General features: G+C 41.0%; 2 protein-coding genes across 10 annotated transcripts in view; one reads left to right on the top strand and one right to left on the bottom strand.

Moving 5' to 3' along the window:
• CSPP1 (centrosome and spindle pole associated protein 1) overlaps positions 1–7,034 on the top strand; it is a 266,222-nt gene extending 259,188 nt beyond the window's left edge. For all 6 annotated transcript variants that reach the window (XM_027570502.2, XM_027570590.2, XM_027570366.2 and 3 more), the window contains 2 exons: positions 4,673–4,811; positions 6,826–7,034. In XM_027570502.2, coding sequence (XP_027426303.2) covers positions 4,673–4,811; positions 6,826–7,034 — 348 coding nt within the window. The remainder of the gene's footprint in view (positions 1–4,672; positions 4,812–6,825) is intronic.
• A 1,583-nt stretch (positions 7,035–8,617) lies between these two features.
• The window catches only part of ARFGEF1 (ADP ribosylation factor guanine nucleotide exchange factor 1), a 147,378-nt gene continuing 139,470 nt past the window's right edge, over positions 8,618–16,525 (bottom strand). For all 4 annotated transcript variants that reach the window (XM_027596724.2, XM_027596715.2, XM_027596708.2 and 1 more), the window contains 5 exons: positions 15,920–16,059; positions 14,269–14,437; positions 12,842–12,980; positions 11,759–11,876; positions 8,618–10,090 (listed from right to left, as the gene is read on the bottom strand). In XM_027596724.2, the coding sequence (XP_027452525.1) occupies positions 9,926–10,090; positions 11,759–11,876; positions 12,842–12,980; positions 14,269–14,437; positions 15,920–16,059 (731 nt within the window). In that variant the 3' untranslated portion in view covers positions 8,618–9,925. The remainder of the gene's footprint in view (positions 10,091–11,758; positions 11,877–12,841; positions 12,981–14,268; positions 14,438–15,919; positions 16,060–16,525) is intronic.

Genomic DNA, 16,525 nt, shown 5'->3' on the forward strand with positions numbered 1-16,525 from the left:
ATGGATGCCAAAATTCTCACCAAGATACTAGTCAGTAGGATCCAAAGGTACATTAAAAAGATCCTAGCCAATAGGATCCAACGATACATTAAAAGGATTATTCACCCTGACCAAGTGGGATTTACTCCTGAGGTAGTATTTTCCTATCTCCTAGTGTGGTTACATCTGCACATCAATCATTGTGATACACTGCTTTATTAAAAGAAAGGACAAGAACCATATAATCCTCCCAATGAATGCAGAAAAGCATCTGACGGGCACCTGGGTGGCTCAGCCGTTAAGCATTTGCCTTTGGCTCCGGTCGTGATCCCAGGGTCCTGGGATCGAGGCCTGCATTGGGCTCCCTGCTCAGCGGGAAGCCTGCTTCTCCCTCTCCCACTCCCCCTGCTCGTGTTCCCTCTCTTGCCGGGTCTTTCTCTGTCAAATAAATAAAAATAAAATCTTTAAAAAAAAAAAGCATCTGACAAAGTACAGCATCCTTCGTTGATTAAAACTCTTCACAGTGTAGGGACAGAGGGAACACACCTCAATATCATAAAAGCCATATACGAAAAGCCCACAGCAAATGTTCTCAATGGGGAGAAACTGAGAGCTTTTCCCCTAAGGTCGGGAACACGGCAGGGATGCCCACTCTCACCACTGTTGTTCAACATAGTACTAGAAGTCCTAGCCTCAGCAATCAGACAACAAAAAGAAATAAAAGGCATCCGAATCGGCAGAGAAGTAGTCAAACTCTCCACTCTTTGCAGGCGGTATGATACTCTATGTGGAAAACCCAAAAGACTCCACCCCAAAATTGCTAGAACACATACAGGACTTCAGCAAAGTGGCAGGATATAAAACGAATGCACAGAAATCAGTTCCATTCCTATACACTAACAATGAGACAGAAGACAGAGAAATTAAGGAGTTGATCCCATTTACAACTGCACCAAAACCCCTAAGATACCTAGGAATAAAACTAACCCAAGAGGCAAACGATCTGTACTCAAAAAACTATAGAACACTCATGAAAGAAACAGAGGCAGACACAAAGAAATGGAAAAACGTTCCATGCTCATAGGTTGGAAGAACAAATGTTGTTAAAATGGTTATGCTACCTCGAGCAATCTATACTTTCAATGCAATTCCTACCAAAATACCATCAACTTTTTTTCACAGAGCTGGAACAAATAATCCTAAAATTTGTATGGAACCAGAAAAGACCCCAAATAGCCAAAGGAATGTTGGAAAAGAAAACCAAAGCTGGTGGCATCACAATCCTGGACCTCAAGCTCTATTACAAAGCTGTCATCAAGACAGTATGGTACTGGCACAAACACAGACACTAGATCAGTGGAACAGAATAGAGAACCCAGAAATGGACCCTCAACTCTATGGTCACCTAATCTTGGACGAAGCAGGAAAGAATATCCAATGGAAAAAAGACATTTTCTTCAACAAATGGTGTTGGGGAAATTGGACAGCCACATGCAGAAGACTGAAACTGGACCATTTCCTTACACAATACACAAAAGAATAGATTCAAAATGGATGAAAGACCTAAATGTGAGACAGGAACCCATCAAAATCCTAAAGAACACAGGCAGCAACTTCTGTGACCTCGGCTGCGGCAACATCTTGCTAGACACATCTCCAAAGGCAAGGGAGAGAAAGGCAAAAATTAACTATTGGGACTTCATCAAGATAAAAAGCTTTTGCACAGCAAAGGAAATAGTTGACAAAACCAAAAGACAACCAACAGAATGGAAGGAGATATTTGCAAATGACATATCAAATAAAGGGCTAGTATCCAAATCTATAAAGCACTTATCAGTCTCAACCCAAAGAACAAATAACCTACTCAAGAAATGGGCAGAAGACATGAAGAGAGATTTCTCTAAAGAAGATATCCAAATGGTCAACAGATATATGAAAAAATACTCCATATCACTAGGCATCAGGGAAATCCAAATCAAAACCTCAATGAGGTACCATATCACACTAGTCAGAATGGCTAAAATTAACAAGTCCAGAAACACCAGGTGTTGGTGAGGATGCTAGAAAGGGGAACCCTCCTACACTGTTGGTGGGAATGCAAGCTGGTACAGCCATTCTGGAAAACATTATGAGGTTCCTCAAGAAGTTAAAAATAGAGCTACCCTATGAACCAGCAATTACACTACTGAGTATTTATCTCAAAGATACAAGTGTAGTGATCCAAAGGGGCACCTTCACCCCAATATTCATAGCAGTAACGTCCACAATAGCCAAACTATGGAAAGAGCCCAGATGTCCACTGACAGATGAATGGCTAAAGAAGATGTGGTGTGTATACACACAATGGAATATTATTCAGCCATCAAAAAATGAAATCTTGCCATTTCCAATGATGTGAATGGAACTAGAGGATATCATGGTAAGTGAAATAAGTCATTCAGAGAAAGATAATTGTATGATCTCACTGTTATGTGGAATTTAAGAAACAGAGGATCATAGGGGAAGAGAGGAGAAAAATAAGACCAAACCAGAGAGGGAGACAAACCAAGAGAGACTCTTAATCATAGGAAACAAAGTGCTGAGGGTTGCTGGAGGGGAGAGAGGTGGAGGGACGGGGTAATTGGGTTATGGACATTAAGAAGGGCATGTGATGTAATGAGCATTGGGTATTATGTAAGACTGGTGAATCACGGGCCTGTACCTCTGAAACCAGTAATACACTATATGTTACTTGAATTTAAATTAAAAAAATGTTTAAAAATACATAAATAAAAATAATATAAATTGACATGGTCCAGTAAAGAGCACTTGTTCTGGAAAGAGGTGACTGTAGGTGTAAATGTAGGCTCTACCACCTGACCTAGCTCCCTAAGTGTGGGCAGGTCATTGAACTCTGGTACCTTGGCTTCTTTGAGGTAGTATTTCCTTATCTCCTAGTGTGGTTATAAGCCTAGTAGTTACCTGGCACAGAATGTTCAGCAATGTTTGTTCCACACCCTAATCTTCCTCCTTCCCAGTTGCAGAATATTTGGATTTCAGAGAAGGTACAAGAAGCAACTGAAAACATTTATTGCAGTCTGCTTGGACACCTACCTAAGCCTACTATATAGGCATCTTCTAGTATTTTGGTGGGATAACCTGTCCAAGTCACATTCCATAGGAAGGCTGATATTCAACCCATATTCTTTTCATAGAATGTGTGTAAATGTTTTTATAGTATAACTAGTAAAAAGCCCTTGTGACATTGTTGAGATATGTACTTTGTTGAGTAGACAACTTTGGGCAAATTCTTAAACTGTGTGTGTTTTCTTATATACCTGACATGGAGATAGTTAATATATATGAGCCATTAGCGCTAAGTCCACAAAGGACAGATGCTGTTATTAGCATTATTACATGTATAACTTTACCAGGTGGCAGTAACTTGTTTCCCCGGCAACCACCAGTCTACTTTCTGTCTCTGTAGTTGCCTTTTTTGGATACAGAGACATGAGATGCGGTGAAGTTTAGCATGTCAGTACTTGCCTCCTTTTTATTGCTGAGTAACTCCTTTGAATGGGTATTCTACATTTTGTTTATCTATTCAACACTTGATGGACATTTGGATTGTTTCTACTTTTGTGTACAAGTTTCCTGATGATTTTCATTTTTCTTGCATATACACATCTAGGAATAGAATGGTTGTGTTACAGAGTAACTATGGTTGACATTTTGAGGAACTGCCAGACTGGTTTCCAAAGTGGCTACACCATTTTATACTGCCACCAGCAATAGATGAAGGTTCCAGTTTCTACATCATGGCAACACTTGTTACTCTTTTATTATAGTTATTATAGTCATTCTAGGGAGTGTGAAGTAGTGCCTCCTTGTGGGTGTGATTTGCATTTCTGTAATGATGTTCAGTATCTTTGAAGATAACGTCTATGCAAATCTTTTGCCCATTTTCTAATCAGTTTGTCTATTGTTGATTTGTAAGTTATGTATTTGAGACACAAGTCCCTTATTGTATGATTTTTATAGTTCCTCTCATTTTGTGTGTTGTCTTTTTTACTTTCTTGATGGGGTCCAACTTAACCAATCTTCTCTTTTATTGCTTGTGCTTCTGGTGTCTTATCAAGAAACCATTACCTAACCCAGCATCATGAACATTACTTGTTTTCTTCTAAGGGTTTTTATAGTTTTGCTCTCAAATTTAGGTCAATGATCCACTCTAATTTTTGCACTTGATGTGAGGTGTAGGGGTCCAAATTCATTCTTCTGCATGTGGACAATCCAGGTTGTTCCAGTAACATTTATTGAAAAGGCTCTTCTTTCCCCTAGTGAATTTTTTTGGCGCTTTTGTCCATAAATTAAGGGTTTATTCCTGGACTCTCTGTTCCATTGTCTTATGCCATTACCACCCTGTCTTGATTACTGTAGCTTAATTGATTCTTAGGCCCTGTTGTTTCACTTTTTATCTTTTGCATCCTGTTAATTCCCCACCTTCACCCAGCCTGGCAGTATTTAAATATTATTACAAATGCTGCATCTTCATCTGAGCCTGCATGAATAAACACCAGGAGTTAGAATATAAATGCTACAGATTTCCATTTCTTTTATTCCTCACACTATACATTTATCAGGGGCAAGAATATTTTTAGGTTCACTGATTTATGTTACTGATTGTTTCTAAAATTCTCTTTTCTAATTATAGGATAACAGTCATCCTAACATGCCACCAGATGGTCTCTCTCTAAAATCTGTGTCCAGTATAAATATTGATCAGCTTAGAATGAAAAATGAAGAACGGATGCAAAGACTGAATGAACTTCAGAATAAACTGATTAATACAGGTAAATGGCCAGTCTTATGGACTATTATCTTTAAGAACTCAAACCTGTTTACAGGGAAGTTTTCACTGTTGGCTGGGGGCAGGGATGGGTGGGTTGGAGAGATGGAATGAATTTTGAAATCCCTTTTGAGTTTAAGGCCTAGAACCATAGACACTATCCAGGAAAACTTGGGACTCAGGATCAACTTTGCATCAGATTCTACCAGAGACGGTATGCTTTTTTGAGTGGATTCTTTTTTTTTTTTTTTTAAATATTTTATTTATTTGTCGAGAGAGGGAACACAAGCAGGGGGAGAGGGAGAGGGAGAAGCAGGCTCTCCACTGAGCAGGGAGCCCGATGCGGGGCTCGATCCCAGGACCCTGAAATCAGGACCCGAGCCGAAGGCAGACGCTTAACCGACTGACCCACCCAGGCATCCCTTCAGTGGATTCTAAATAGATGAAACTTTTATTAAATATATCCAGGCTTTCTTTGCTTTGAGCAGGGAAAATGCTGGCTAGTATCAGCATCTCACTCCCCTTACTGAAGTGAGAAATTAACTTGACAACTTTTGGTTCTTTAGGTAACACACCTATTATAAATTTATAGTACTACAAGGAACTTTGTTTTTGCGTGGCTTTCAATGCCATAGACAAAGCAAGTAGCCTCAGGTTAATGTTTCTTTTTAGAAGTCAGTGGGGCACCTGGGTGGCTCAGTCGTTAAGCGTCTGCCTTCGGCTCAGGTCATGATCCCAGGGTCCTGGGATCGAGCCCCACATCGGGCTCCCTGCTCAGCGGGAAGCCTGCTTCTCCCTTTCCCTCTCCTGCTCCCCCTGCTTGTGTTCCCTCTCTTGTTCTTGCTGTCAAAAAATAAAATCTTAAAAAGAAAAAAAAAAAAGCCAGGGTTTAGTGTTATTATGGTTTCACTGTCTTTCCTTGCTTGGGAGACCAGCAGGTTGAAGGGTGCTCAGCAAGCACAGGCAGACAGGATGGTTCCTTAGGCAGCTAGTGAGCCCCTCAATACTAGTTTTGGCGAACAGTAGAGTGGTCTTTTGGGACAGTACCCTTTAGTCTGTTAAGCTACATACAATAATTTTCTAATAGCAATTATCTTTATTAATTTAAAACTATACTACAATCTCTAGCAGTCAAGGTATCTTATGTTCTGGTGGCAATTCCCTATCAAATACGAGCACATACGGTAATTGATGGAGCAGTACTTTTCATCATATACTGAAAAAATGTGGACCAGTGGGAAAACAGTTCTTTAAATCTGCACTGAGGATTATCTATTCCTCAATTTCTTTTAGAGCCAGTAAGGGTAATTAATATTTAACAGGGCTATATTTAAATTGAGAAAGAGCATTTGAAGAATCTCTTACGGGTTTTCAACTTCTAAACTTTTTAACATTGTCCTTTCAAACAGGAGCTTTCTGGTACGATGTGGATTGATTGCTTATTAAATTGACTGCACGTACCCCTTTGCTGGGCTAATCCTTCACAGACCGGGAGATGTAATTAAAAAAAATAAAAATGACATCACAGGGTAGGAAGACAGATTTTCCTGTTATATCTAGTAAGTAAAATACAGAGATAGAAGTTGAGTACATTCAATTAAAGGATGAAACTTAAGGACCTACTTTTTAATGGAGTAGACACCAAACTCTTAATATTAGGTGCAAGAATGGAAGTAATTTCATCTCCTTAGAGCATTGCTAACAGGTTTGGGGTATTTCTAAAACTTTGCTGAATTTAAAAGTTTTTTAAGATTGCGTACACTTCTATAGTCAACTTAATGTTTGGCCCCCTCTCCTTGCCCACTTTGGAATCCATGTGGGTGATGGTACCATGGAGTCACCTATTCCCTTGACCATTTTCTTCCTACCTCTAAATGAGGGGCCTGGACAAAACGAGAACATAATACTATGGCGAAATGCAGTGCTGAAATGGGTTGAATTACAGGAAGGAGATCTGTGTTCATTTCACCTCCTTGCCACCAGTGTTACCTGAGTCCTGTTCCTCTTGCCTCCTGTAGACGATGAGAGTTCACTGCTTGACCCTGATGACATGAAGCACGTGGGGGACGATGGATCAAACTCTGTAGCAACTGAGCCCTGGCTCCGCCCAGGCACCTCAGAAACGCTGCAACAGTTCATGGCTGAGCAGTTGAACCAGGAGCAGCAGCAGGTTCCTGGAAAACCAGGCACTTACAACTGGCAGGGCCTGTCTACTGCCCACGGTTAAATAAATCTGCATTGGACCCAGCAGTGCCTTTTAAGGTGAAAGGAATGTCAAATCGGAACCTTTAATAAGTGTGCTACTGTTGGCCCCTACCTGAAGTTACTTACACAAGTTTCATCTGTATATAAGGTGTATTTTTTCCCATGTATAATGATGTATATATTATGTACATAAATAAAAGGCAATGATTACATAATGTAGGATTACCTAGAATTATTTTTGCACAATTTTGCCATAAATTGGGGCGGTAATGAACTCTTGGAATCAATTACCATATGTGCATTATTTTAAATTCTGCTTGTCAGTAAGATAAGGTGAATAAAACAAGTGTCTTAACAGTACTGTAAAACCTGAATACGCTTTTTGTATGTACATTTGCCAGTTATTGCTATTCAAAATAATTCATTTAATAAATACATTGGTTGTAGCTGTATTTCAGTTGCTAGGTAATGACTCAAATGTGCTAGTTATTTCCATGTCATTTATAGCTACTCATTCAGTATAAATGATGGGGGAATGCCATAAACTAAATATCACATCTTTTTGCCTCTATGTTTATGCAAATGAAGGCATTACATTTACTAATCTATATGACTGAATACTTGATAGAAATAAATTATTTTTTATTACCAATGTCAATTTCTTATTTTAACTGGAATTGAGGTTTCTAGACGAGGTGTTTTAGAAGTTGAAGACAGGACCATCAGGGGCCAAGGACAGAGACTGGAATCCTTGCTGCGTCACCATGGACCCTTGGATCAGTGAGTCAGTCTTCCTAATCAATCACTCCTTAATCACATTTAAAAATTAAAAGATTAATTCAAATTCTGGGAAATAATTCTTTGGTCTTTTTAGCATTATGATGGCTGAGAACACCCCCAGGTACTACTTCCTGCACATTTCCACTGATGGAACTAATGACGGACAGGATAGACAAGTTTACTGGAAGTGTGAAATTTCTCCATTTTGAATTTTAGCTATACATTTTATACTCAATTTTGTAACCTAACCGTTGTTTATTTTACTGTGAAGATTTTTCCTGTTATATCTTCATCTGAAACACCCATCAGATAGACTGGAAGGTCATAGTGGTTTCCATTTACCAAGGTGGGTGACTCCCAGCTCTAGCATCCAGCTGGGCTTGCACAGGGCTGTCCTGGGGGTAGTAAATACGGTACACCTATAAATGCATTGTTCAATAACTCGTCTAAGAGCGGTATGAGAGCGAACACTGAACACTTCTATTTTTAAACACAATCATTATCTTGACATGTTCCATTTTTTGTTCAATGCCATCATACCATACAACTTGAACTGACTCCTAGGACACACAATGCCCCCGACAAACTGCCCCAAAAGGGACTTCAGCTCTTTCTCTCAGCATTCACACAGTATAGCCTTATTTTGGGTTATTAACACACAAAATTTTAATTATGAATACCCTATGGCTGAGAAAGCACGATCCTAATGCCAAAAGAGGAACACTGTAGTTCTGGCCAAGAATATTCCTAAATTGTTTGGCTTTTAACAAAGAAAGGATCAATGAAACATGGGGCTGTAGATTACACAGGTTTTGATTGCACTGATGAAATAATCCAAAAACTTTATTGACCTATAACCTGATTAGAATATGCCAGATGAGAATCAGTATTGTACAGAAAGTTGTACAGAATTTTTTACATAGAAAACTTTACATCTGTACCATATACATTTTATCCATCTGAAAAAATTTTCTACATCCACTGTTTGTTTGTTAATACGGAATGCTTGACAATCTTGTCTTTTTTTTTTTAAACCATCAGAGCACAATTCACAGTATGAATACATTTCCAGTAAATCTAACTCCCCCAACCATGCCAGATTTATTTTAACATATTCAACATTAAATTCTGTACACAGAGTAAAATCTACATCAAGCCCCGCCACCCAAAAGAAAAAGAAAGTGACAGCAACCTAGATTCATTCTGCAGTGATTCAAGTTTCGGTCCATGAAGGATCAACTCTATTTTAATGGCTCATCTTTAGAAGCCCTAAGAGAAGTATATTACAGGTAGTTAGGTCAGTAGGAGTATTTTCTACCTTTTTTGTTGTTGTTGACCATGACAAGTATCAGCCACAACAGCTTTCTGGGCATGTTAAACCCTCAAAATTACCACCCCCCCCACCAAAAAGGGCAAAACCAAAACCCCCACAAAATAAAAAAGACAAAAAGTTGAACCCAAATGTTTAGTGCATTTGACAAAATATTATAGGTATTTAGCAAATGAATAAGAAAATAAAGAAATTAAAATAAAACAGTGCAGGAAGAACTATATAATGTTTAAGATTTTTATATTACAGACCTGCATCTCTGTACATTTTTCACAGAAGGATGATTACCAGTATCTCAGATAGCCTGAGTGTGCAAAAATCTTCAGAATAAGAATACCATAGTTGCTAAATATCTTTTACCATGAACAATAATTTCTTCTCCCCCCCACCCCCCAATTATAAACATTTTATCCTTCAAAATACAGCTCTCCTGAGTTGTACTTCTTGCAGAAGTTCAAATCTTTACATCTATAGTTCTTTGGGTAAAGTTTTACTTCCACACCTGCCGAAAATTGTGGGGCTTTCCCTGCCAAGGACAGGGAAGGACACATGAACACAAGCTGACACTGTGGAAACAGGCTTTCTGCTCAACATGAGCCCAACGTGACAAAGAGAATCCACCAGATTACTAAATAGGGACTGGAGCGTTGCGCAAGTTTGAGTTACAGTTCTAAGCATCTTTACCAGTAACCCTCAGACACCGCAATTCAGAGAAACCATTTCTCAGGTAGGAAACCTCAGCTCCAAGGTCCTTTTAAAGAGCGGAGGGATGTAAACGCAAACAGAAAAATACCAAGTTGCCATCATTGCTTGTTTATTCCAAGTTCCTGCTCAGGTGGTTGTGATATCTGAAAAACTACTCCAATTCGCAGAAAAAATCTTCTAAGAACGGCACGAAGTTCAGGAATCAAGTCAAATTGCATAATTTCACATAAGAGAGGGTAGTAGAATGATGCATGAGCTTTAAACTGGGGGGGGGGGGGGAGGGGGGAGGAAATAAATTTCTCCATTAGTAGTGCTTGCATTCCAAACCACAGCAGCTCAAATGCCTTTAGAGTCAAACCACTCTGGGGCCTGCACTGATCAGTGAAGACAGAGGAAAGGCATCTGCGTGAAGCAGGGACTATACTGATTATGGAACTGAAAGAGAAGTATCAAAAGACTCAATACAAACATTATTCACTTATCTATCCTTATTTTGATTCCCATTACATTTCCTTGACAAACTTATGACAAACTTTTAGTATTTATCATTGTTTTCCCTGGATAATAAGCAAAAGAAGACAAGCAGGAACCACAGTTGAGTTTTTATAAGCTATGGGTTATTGAAACAATCTTATTTGTTAAAGAAAATTTTAATTTTTATGGAAAATTCTACCTAATAGTAGTGCAATACAAAATTGCAGTCTCCAGGCAAAGATCAGACTTTCCACATTTACAGTTCAACTGATGTACTGTGGTTGTCTTTGTTGGAGTTCCTCAATCTCTGAATATCTTTCTCTGCTGTTCTCCACACCCCATGAGGGACTAGGTAGCAGTGTGACCGATGGTGGCACGAAAGCCCACGGTGGAACCAGAGAGACTGGGGTTTGGAGTCCTTCCTGGCCACATGGCTGCTGATGTCTTAGGTCACTTCTCCAAGCTTTATCCAGCCCAGAGGGAAATGCATGTGGACTAGAGCACATGACTTGGGACAAACATCTGTAGGGCACCAAGTGCCACCACACAGCCTCTCTGGGGCCCTGTACACCACCGTGACCCCAATCTCAGGCTACCTCACTAGACATTTTTAAACCAATTCAGGGATCATGGCAACCCGTTTCCAAGTATATGAGCTTTAAGTTGCTGTATTTTTTAAAGAGGGAAATGCATATTTTTGAAAATCTGCACTATGTATTTATATTTAGTTACATATTTTTTTTAAAGATTTATTTATTTGAGAGAGCGAGAAAGAGAGAGAGAGTACATGAGAGGGGGGAGGGTTAGAGGGAGAAGCAGGCTCCTCGCTGAGCAGGGAGCCCGATGCGGGACTCGATCCAGGGACTCGATCATGACCTGAGTCGAAGGCAATCGCTTAACCAACTGAGCCACCCAGGTGCCTCTTAGTTACATATTTTTAATTTATCGTCATTTCTACTGGTTTCAAATTCTTAAATGAGTTTATGGCCTATTCACTAAGGCCTCTGTGTTACATGGAACCAATAAATATGCCAAAGGAATGGCTAAAGCCTGGAGCACAGGCCTGGTACCCCAGTAGGTGCAGAGTCCAGGGCCAGAGGTTGGGCAGGGTGACAGTTTTCAAAATGGAGGACAGACTTTAGGGGTCAGGACGGGAATTGCAAAGTGTGGGGGACCCAGCAGCTTGGTCAGAGTGTTCCAAAGGGACACTGATTCCTTCTTTACTGACTCCCCTACAAAATCACTGCTTAGAGAAACAAGCAGGGTGAGGAGGGACAAGACTGAGGGCCCATGAGGAGACGGGCCACCGTGGTCCAGGACAAAGTGGCCCCACAGCCCGGGCTTTGCTAGATCTACCTCCGAGCCACAGGTCTGCAAGCTGGTGCCCCTGCCTCCCGCTTGAGCCTGATGCTGGTCAGGCTAGAAATGCCGGGCTGGAGAAGACCTCTCATACTTACCCTACTGTCGCTTATCTTTAGAACTTTAGTTAGAAACAAAAGCAGTAAGTTAGTCCAGGCTTCCCGGTGACTCTCTGACGTCAGAGTAAGGAAGTAACTTAGGGCTTCGCTGCAGACACTGTAACAGAAAGAGCTCACTTTGACACGTGCTGCATACCTGCTGCTAGGGCGTTCACAGAGAAAACAGCTGGGACGAGGTGGGGAGGGACTATTAACTATCAGGAACTGGTCAGAGTCTGTCTGCTAACACTAACTAGAGTATCAACATAAACGTGTCCTTTTCAAATTAGGAAGAAAACCAGACGTTAAAAGAAGCCAGTGCAATGTATCCGGAAACGCATTTTCTAAAAGGTCCCCCGAATTTCAGAGCCCCTGTGCGGCAGCACACGTACAAGCCTGGCATCAAGAAATCGGGGCTGAAATCGGGCGGGTCTTCACTCACTGTGAAGGTGTAGACACTTCTGGGTCTTAAAAGTCTCATCAGTGAAGTGGGAAAAACAGGGACTAAATCATCTCTTGAAGTTCTAAAATGTACTTAACTGGTCTCTGAGAACATCTATTCCCTGAGAATACACAAAAATACAATGCAGAAGACAGCAGTCTTTCTGAATGGCATGTTTCATTCTTAGCATGAGTTTAAAATTTAAAGGACAGAATCTTAAGTTGTCATGAAGTAAAAAGAGAATGCAAAAATAAGTAACACTAACAAAACATCAAACCTTTCAAACTAAATGCAGGCAGGCAGGTTTTCACTTTCACATATGACTGGTTTGTAAAAATGTGGTTATCTGTGGCATGAAAAAGCCTAAAAACTCTGAAGTTTTAAATTTTAGGAAACTTTCTTCCTGTCCCACAGCAGCAACAATACACATGATTTGCTCATGTCACCAACTGCAAAGTGCGTCCACCTGTAAGACTCTATCTAATTTTCGCAATCTCTTCCTTGGGCCCCAAGCTGTTTGCATGGTCCTGCAGCGGGGCTGAAATGTGGACTCTGCCACGAGTGCAAACCTAGTGGCCCTTTCCTACTCTGTACCACACAGCCACATGGGTCAAAGGCAGAAACTGAGTCAAGAGTCTTACTTCAAAAGCCTCTGCTGGACCTCCTCCCAGGCACTAACCCGGCTCTCATCCATGTACATCCGGAAGAGAATGCGCAGCCCACAGGCAAGGCTGCTCGTCTCCTGCTTCAGAAGGTTAGGTTTGGATTTGCCTTTGAAGCCTGTGGAGAAGGGAAGTTTCCAAGATTATCTTGGGAAGGCATGTTACAGAAAGACAAAACCGCCTTGTGTGAAGGCACATCTTGTGTACGTCCAGCGGTGCCATCTGCTGCCTGCCCTGAGCCCAGAGCCTCAGCAGCCATGAGATGGCCCACAGGGAAGGAGTCGCACAGGGAAGGCACGCCTCGAGACTGTGGGGAGGTCAAACGGGGGGAGGCCCAGCTAAAGGCGATTTCTATGTGTAAAACTTCCTCTCCTTTCCAGCTGGGGGGACAGGAGGTACAAAACAATGTTTGCCTGGGAAAGCAGATCTCTTCAAATGAAACGGCACCTGAAAGCTCCATACAGCTTACAGGGGGGCCCCTGGGTGAACAGGGGCAGACCCCTCAGCAGGAAGAAGGTTTCAACAGGCCGCCAGCATTGTGAAGGGTACAAGGCGCATGCCAACGTGAAACTTGGTGACTTTAGCAGGAGCAGTCCTGGTTGAATGGCAGCAACAACTTGGGTTGAATAAAGGGGAAAAAATATAGACTACTCTTCCCAGAAGTTAGGTTGTAAAGGAAAGAGGAGGAACAAAGCCGTGGGCTTAATCAGGAGTTAAACGATCATTTTAGATTAAATAAAATATGCAAATATAAAGTACCCAACACTATTTCACAGAGTTTGATGTTCAATAAACATTAGCTCCTTTTCTTCACATTCTGCTCTCATTCTTCCAGCACTGTTTTTTACCTAATAGGCACCAAATTACTTCTTAAGTAAAAAATTAGATGTCAGTTTATTATACTTAATTATATATTTATATAATTATACTAAAATTTTTCAACTTGTTCAAAAATATGCCTCCCTCCCTCAGAACATTCACTTCCATTCTGAGGTGTGGCCACTCCCAGATAAGCATGGAGAAGTCATTTGAATACACCTGCAAGGATTTCATGTTTAGGACCTTCACACACTTTTTCTCATTAAAAAAAGTATTCTGACAGTATCGACAGGGAGGTCCAGGTTGGGTGAACAGGATGAAAAAATGGTCAAATCAGTCAAATAACAGATTGATTAAACAAGTGGGAAACAAGTTTCCCCTAGCAGCTTACTATATTACACATTATATTATATATGTATTATATTAGGCCTGGCTAGCAGACTGCCTTCCTACTATTATTAAGGTAAAAACTTCATACAGTGACATGCATACACCCGAACTGTACAATAATGAATTCTGATAAATGTACACCTCTGGTGCACAACTGTTAATGGTGAACACTAAAATGTGATACTCGTGCAGCTTACCTGCTTTCCACAGAGCAGTCCTCTGTTCATTGTTGGAATTAAACGCTTTTGCAAATCTATGGGACTCTAATAAGCAGTCCAGTAGCTTAAAAAGTTGTTGTGATGTTAAAAAGCGGTACATTCCTTGATCCTGTGTATCAACTCGAACATCAAAGTCCACAGCATCTCTCTTTGGAAAACAAACCACCACAGCGCGTATACACACACACACACACACACACACACACACACACACAGTCACAAATTTTAGTAAGTTTAGAACTCAATTCTCCCCCAAAGATCAGTTTTAAGAGCAAGCCACAGAACTTAATCTCTTTTATCTCAACAGGAAATAGGGAAAAGTCTTATCTTTTGTCATTAAACTTCCAAAATCTTCCTTCCATGCATCCTAGTCATCAAGCACCACCTCCTTCCTGACTCCAGGAGGTCTTCCCCTGCCAGAGCCTACAGCCCTTCACTGCTCCTCCCTGCCACTTAGGTCCTCTCTTCTCCTATTAACCAGTTTCGACTCCACAGGCTCCAGTTATAATTATTCTCTTGCATAATGCCTCACTCTTTTTTAGATTAATTGGCTGGCAAAACTGCCTACTCCACATCTACACCCACACAGCAAACACGACTGGAGAAAACAGACTGGTTTTAAATCCAGTGGGCTCTGGGTGCTGCCCAGCAATCCTGCACTGCCCTAGTCTGCTCTCCTGGATGACTAGCTCATGTTTTCACTTCTCCAAGCATCTAAAACTCTCTTCCCAACCTCATTTGGTGGATGATTTTTCTTCTCATCTCTATCAGAAGAGACCTCCCACAAACTCCCAACAGCAAACAGACCAACCTTCCCGTGTTAACCCACACACTTCGTTGCTTTCCTATCACAATGCACGAGCGGCCAGGGCTTCCATCCAAGACAACCCCCCGGGAGCTGGCACTAGATGCCGTCCCCGTTCACTTTTCAAAAAGATTGTTCTGCGACTGCCCCTGTCTTCTGCATTCAGTTCTCGCAGCAGGGAAAATGCTGCCATACTGCCAATCTTAAAGACAAAACAAAGCAAACCCTTCTCTTGACCCCCTCCATCCTCCTCCAGAGATTATCCTATTTCTCTGTATGCCTTTACAGCAAAACTCCCCTTGATGGAATTATCAATATTTTCTGCCTGCAATTCCTCTCTTCTCTTGTACCCATTTCCATAATGCTTTTGTCCTCAACATTACAACTGACGCACTGTCAAGGTCACTGAAGTCTACCAAATTGCTAGGGGGCGATTCTCAGACGAAATATTACTTGACCCACTGAGGATTTGACAGAGATGATCACATCCTTCTTCTTAAAACATTTTCTTCATTTGGCTTCCAGGACACCACTGTCTCTTGCTCTCCCCTTGCCTCACGGATTCTTTTTCTCGAGCTCTTTAACCAGCCGCTTCATCACCAGGCGCTCTAACCACGGAAGCCCCGGGGCTCAGGGGGCAACCCTCCTCTCAGCTGTCCACACATACTGCCTAGGGCATAGCATTCAGTCCCCTGGTTTAGAATGACATTTCTGTGATGAAGAGCCCCCAGCTCAAATCTCTAGTGTGACCTCTGCTCTAAAGTCCAGACTGTGAAAGCCAACTTCCTCCTCAATGTAAAAGCAGCTGTCCCCCAACATCCGTACCTGTGCGGCAGCTAGGTTTTCGGCATCTTCCTTCTTGCTTGTGGCTGGGAAGAACACAATGTTGTCGATAGTCTGGATGAGTTCCAGCTGCACAACACATTTAATCAACAGGGCGGCAAACAATTTTTGTTCTGGAAATTCTGTGAGGAAACCCACCCCAATGCACATGCAAACAAAAATTATTTTGAATCCTTTATAGTATCTATGACATTACAATGCTAAGGAAACATTTGTATGTATGAAGGTTACCTGCATATATCACACTGAGAACATACTGCTTTTGCACATAAGCACTACTCAATAAAAGTTTAATCAATTTTTAGAAAAGCCTTACAAAATTAATTCTTTAAATAAAAATATTCCCAAGGACTAAGAACAGTAAATAATGTTCAGAAAGGTCCCACTACAACTTTTAAAATAAGATTAAGGTTACTCTTTAATAAAATGTAACAAATGGATTTTAAAAGCTTAGACTTTAATAGCATTTACTGGAACTCAAGTTTGACCTGTGAATATAGGTAATGTAAAAACCTATATATACCAAAAGAAAACAACAGGAACTGGATCTGTGAGAAAGGAAGTAAGGGATAGCCACAAATTCTGACA

This window comes from Zalophus californianus, chromosome 4 (assembly GCF_009762305.2).
Source record: "Zalophus californianus isolate mZalCal1 chromosome 4, mZalCal1.pri.v2, whole genome shotgun sequence".
Classification (NCBI taxonomy): Eukaryota; Metazoa; Chordata; class Mammalia; order Carnivora; family Otariidae; genus Zalophus; species Zalophus californianus.